Source organism: Populus euphratica, unplaced genomic scaffold, assembly GCF_000495115.2.
Source record: "Populus euphratica unplaced genomic scaffold, PopEup_1.0 scaffold26.1, whole genome shotgun sequence".
Classification (NCBI taxonomy): domain Eukaryota; kingdom Viridiplantae; phylum Streptophyta; class Magnoliopsida; order Malpighiales; family Salicaceae; genus Populus; species Populus euphratica.
The window spans coordinates 594793-599614 of NW_011499896.1; the positions used below are offsets into that span (position 1 = coordinate 594793).

At 38.7% G+C, this 4822-nt stretch overlaps 2 protein-coding genes across 3 annotated transcripts in view; both read left to right on the top strand.

Annotated features, from left to right (window-relative positions):
- LOC105132049 (auxin response factor 4-like) overlaps positions 1–2447 on the top strand; it is a 6103-nt gene extending 3656 nt beyond the window's left edge. The window contains exons 10-15 of one of the 2 annotated variants that reach the window (XM_011035317.1): positions 1–113; positions 364–448; positions 541–712; positions 851–1485; positions 1720–1910; positions 2094–2447. In XM_011035317.1, the coding sequence (XP_011033619.1) occupies positions 1–113; positions 364–448; positions 541–712; positions 851–1485; positions 1720–1910; positions 2094–2190 (1293 nt within the window). In that variant the 3' untranslated portion in view covers positions 2191–2447. The remainder of the gene's footprint in view (positions 114–363; positions 449–540; positions 713–850; positions 1486–1719; positions 1911–2093) is intronic. The other variant, XM_011035318.1, reaches the window with a different exon arrangement.
- Positions 2448–3098: 651 nt separating this feature from the next.
- LOC105132050 (plant/protein) lies at positions 3099–4266 on the top strand. Its single transcript, XM_011035319.1, has 2 exons — positions 3099–3628; positions 3721–4266. Exons 1-2 carry the CDS (start codon positions 3296–3298, stop codon positions 3991–3993), a joined length of 606 nt encoding a protein of 201 aa, XP_011033621.1. The 5' UTR covers positions 3099–3295; the 3' UTR covers positions 3994–4266.
- Positions 4267–4822: the final 556 nt, after the last annotated feature.

Consider the following 4822-nt stretch of genomic DNA (forward strand, 5'->3'; position numbering starts at 1 on the left):
CCTGCTGAATTTATCATTCCATATGATCAATACATGAAGTCAGCTGAAATTAATTACTCTGCTGGGACAAGATTCAGGATGCTGTTTGAAGGACAAGAATGCGCAGAACAGAGGTGCCAAACCTTCGGAACATATTACACTCTTAACACATTTGAAAAAAATTGAATTCCTGTGTTAGCCAACTGTTGAAGGCATTTATGTCTGTAATCTGTGGTCACTATTTGGAAGAACAGCTAAACTTTCCACTATTGCTGGTGTTTAACATGCTATTACAGCAAATAAATGACAATAATACTCAGTTATGGCATATAATATAGCCACGTTCTTCCCTTTATCACCTGTTAACAGTCACTGTACATTTAGGATTGAAAGATTTGAGGGCACTGTTGTTGGTACTGAAGATGTCGATCGTATTAGGTGGCCCCACTCAGAATGGAGAATTCTCAAGGTAAAAGCTATTTTCTATGATTTAAGCCCTCTTTTATCCTCTTGAATGGATTCCATTTGTTATACTGTTTTAATAACATCGAACCCTTACAGGTAAAATGGGATGCTGCTTCAGAGCCATTTGTGCATCAAGAACGTGTCTCTCCCTGGAACATTGAGCCCATAGAACCTATAAGAAAGAAGCATGCTTCTCTTTTACACCTACAAAAGATGGCATGCATAGCAGACAAATCACTTCCTAGGTTTGTTATCTCAGTCAAGGAAGGTCAGTATTTATTTATCCTAGGAATTTTCCACTTTCTTTAACTCTTCATGACTACTCCTAAATATAGAAAATTAGAAGTAAATTTTGCGTTTGCTTCGTTTTATGCTCTGACTGATCAAAATTTCTTTTTACTATCAGGATTACTGCATGGTTCAGATGAGCATGCAAATGAAAGCCTCTTGGAGGTCTTGCAAGGTCAAGAAGATAGGGACACAAGTGCTAATCAATTTGGTGCCTTTAAACCGCCATCAGTACCACATTTGACTTCTCCAAATCCTGACTGGAACCGCTCAACAATTGGACGAGACAATCAATTGCAATTTTGGATGCGTGGCCCAATTTATCCGTGTCCCAGTAATACTGTATCATTTCCTGGCGGAAACATAACAAGGTTGGATATTCCTAATAGCCGGCACTCCACATTTAACTCTTATGGAGTCCATGATAATGCTGTTGGAAGCAGAAGCTTGTCAGTTCCAAATGTATCTCACAATTCTGGGTCTCAGAAATGGAGAGGTTCTGAACTGAAGCATGCAAATGAAGTTCCACATGCTGCACCGCACAGATACATGCTTTTTGGTGTCAATTTAGTAAGTAATTCACCGGAGCTCCCTTCATCACAAGTTGCCACTACTGTTGAGAATGAAAGTCACAATTATGTTCCCGTAACATCACAGTCAAGTGTTTCAGAGCCATCAAAGAGTACATCAGGTGTTAATTCAGAAAAACAATGCAAGAACTGTTGCTCTGCCACTATTCCGAGTCGCACAAAGGTATACTGTTGTTTATTTTGTATTTTTTTGTGTGTTTTAGGAAGTAGACTTTTAAGTTGCACTTTTAGAGGAGCTTCACGTATTAAAGCATTTGCAAGCAAAACATTTTTTGTAGGGGAAGACCTATCAAGTTGCCTTTACATCACCCTTTCTTGAAATTGCTTTGGCACACCCTATAAGTGCCCTGATGATTGTTTTCTTATTTTAAATTTGAGATAGTAGTCTCTCTTTTAGGTGCTCAAATATGGAACTGTACCTGGAAGATCTGTTGATCTGACACAATTCCACGGGTACAATGAACTCATTTGTGAGCTTGACCTTATGTTTGACTTCCAAGGAAGTTTGATTGATGAGACCAGTGGGTGGTATGTAGTGTACTGCGACAATGAAGGGGACATGATGCAGATCAAAGATTGCCCGTGGCAATGAGTATCAAATGCTCTAAACAGCTTGTGTAGTCTTCAAAAAGGGAAAAAAAAAAGAAGAAGAAAAGGAAAAAAGAAGAACAACAAGAAGAAATGTGCTAGCATTTCATTTGCATTGCTTTTTGTTGAATTTGTAATGGTTAGCTGTGAATTAATTTGGTAGTACTGCTATTTAAAATGCAGGGAATTCCAATTGACAGTCCGAAGGATTTTCATCAGTCCTAAGGAAAACATTGGCAAATTGAATCCACTATCACCAAATCCATCGCCTTCAGGTTAACTGTTTACCAGGTCACTTTGTGCCTTGTGTTCATGGGCTTCCATTCGTAGATTTGTGTGTGTGAAGAGATGAGAATGAGCTACATCTTAAGAATTACACGTGTTTGGCATCATGTTGATGCAAATAAATCTGAATGCAGTACTTATGCTCTAAACTAGTTTTTTCTTTCCTTTTCTCTTTTAATGAATACTTGGAAAAGGATCCGTATGGCCAAACCCGACTAGTGTGGGATATGGCTTTGTTTGTACTGCTGCTGCTGTTATGCTTGGAAATGATACTCTATGCTTACTGTGAGAATGTATGCATGATTAACTTCATGTGAGTGCACAGGGTTTATATCCAGTGTATGATGATAGTGCCTTGTTTGAGGGAATTCTAACACTACATATGGTAAGGATCCCTTTTGAACATATTGAGTTGCTTCATTTCCATTCCTCCTCGTCGGAAGGCACATCAGTTTAACAGATGCCGGGAAGAACAAAAGATCTTGAAGCACTATTTCTACGTCTCGACCAAATCCGTGCACATTAGAATTATTTGTTAATGGTTGATCGAGTCCTTTCCTACTAGCTTCCTGAGATTTTGCCGGCGTTAGTTGACAAAAATCTTACCCCTAACCTGCCAGGAACTTCACACAATAACCACATGCCTGCCTATTTCAGTCTAGGAAAATGCACGCATAGATAATTGATCTTCTCTGAAAAAAATCGAGGAAAATCATAATCATTCATTTTTTTTGTTCTTTCTCTAAGAAGTTTGTAATTAAGATACCTCTCTGATATTTATCCACCAGTTAGAAGAAATAGTGTGCTGGTTTTTCTGATGGCAATTGATAGTTGATACAGCCAGTAGAATATCAAGAAAGTAAGAGGGATAAAAAGTTGAAAAGAAATAATCTTGACGACCCCCCCCCCCAAAAAAAAATAAAAAAAATAAAAAAATAAAATTGTGTTCAGAAGGCGTTAAAGGAATCAATCCCTTATCCAGACAGAATCCTCGATTCCCTTTTCCCGCAATCCCTGAATCTCCACTCCTTCCTTCCTTGTTGCCCCGCCTTCTTCTTCTTCTGATAAAACCAAGACGAAGAAGAAGAAGGGTAAAACCAATGAGGCTCTCCTCAATGCCATCCTTATCCACTCCACCAAAATGTCAGAATGTAACCATCAATAATAATAACAATAATATTCCTTTCTCGGTTATCAACAATGGCAACCCCCTTCTCCCAATTCGCACACTAGTTGCTTCTTCTCACTATCCAATCTTGTCTAATTCAACCCCAATTTCTCGACCGCCCACTGATGTTGTTATAACAAGATGCCAGTCTTCTTTTTCAACCCCACAAAACAGTCAAGAAGATGGCGATGAAGAAGAAGAAGAATCCCTTGTTCAAGACCTTAGGGTCCCTACTCATTGGTTGCCCCCTTCCAAGGCCATGGAAGTAGTTACCCATTTTCTTTCTTTCTTTTAATTTCGGGGATAGAATAGGAATAGTAAATGGGTTTTGAATCATGTACATCTGATGTTGTGCAGGAATCGCAGTGGCTCAAGGTTACCCTGCATAAATGGCTGGATGATGAGTACTGCCCCGAGGAAACAAATGTTGAGATCAGTAAGGTTGCTGCTCAATCATACTACGAGTCTTTGCTAGAGAAACAAACAGACCTGGGTGTCATCTTGTTGAACATGGCTAGAAATTTGGAATCTATTTCCTATAAAGAAAGCTTTCATGGGGCATTTTCGTCAGCTAATGCAGCGGTGAACTTGATTGTCCAACGGATAGAGCTTCAAGGTAAAACTTTCTGAGTATTTTTAGATACCAACGGTTTTGCAGGACACTATTGCTTGTTCTATTTGTCTCTTTCTTTTTAGTTTTTGCATTTCTATGGGAATGGCACTCTCTCTTCCCGCGGAGAAATATACAAAAGGAAGAATAGAATGGGAAAGTATGTTCTACTTGAAAGAAGTACGATTTTCTAAGCTGCAATTGATTGTGATTTGAATCTTAAAACTCTATTTTGTTGTTTTTGTGTTGACTCAATTTCTCATATCTAGCAAATAAAAGGTTTTTTGAACTTTGACTAATTAAGAGCTAGAGTAATTATTAAATGCGTCAAATTTTATGCTTTTGCCCCAAAATTCCCACGATAATGCCTTGGCCCTTGTCTTGAGGTATTGATTGGTGCATTTGTTGGCTTATTAAGTTATTGATAATTCTGAATCTAAACTGGCATTGGTGCTGCATTTGCTTTAGTTTTAGTAATAATCACTGCCGGTCCTATGGTGTGCATAGGGCATTTTGTCCAGCGAGGAAGGAGAAACAAAAACTGTTACCGGGTTGGGAATTCAAATTATTAGTTCAGGGCTATCTTTTTGATCTCCGAGACAATGCAGGGCCATCTTAAAGGCAGAAAAATGAAGGTTTAGGAGCAACTTGCTTAAGCCACCCCCATCGTACTGTACAATTGTTCCCTTGAAATGGGTTTTTTAGCACCAACTTCCCCTAGTTTTCTTAAGCAACCTGCAATCAGATAAAATTTGTAAATCTAAAAGCTGATAAAGTGTTTCTCAAGGTGATCAATAGCAGCTAGGTGTCTCTTAAGCCATATCCCTAGGTGGCTCTTGTCTTCCTGAA

Excerpts from the sequence above, each read along its gene's own strand:
- LOC105132050 (XM_011035319.1), top strand. The coding sequence starts at position 3,296 with ATGAGGCTCTCCTCAATGCCATCCTTATCCACTCCACCAAAATGTCAG. Across the intron at positions 3,629-3,720 it reads CCCCTTCCAAGGCCATGGAA|GAATCGCAGTGGCTCAAGGT; the intron begins GTAGTTACCCAT and ends GATGTTGTGCAG.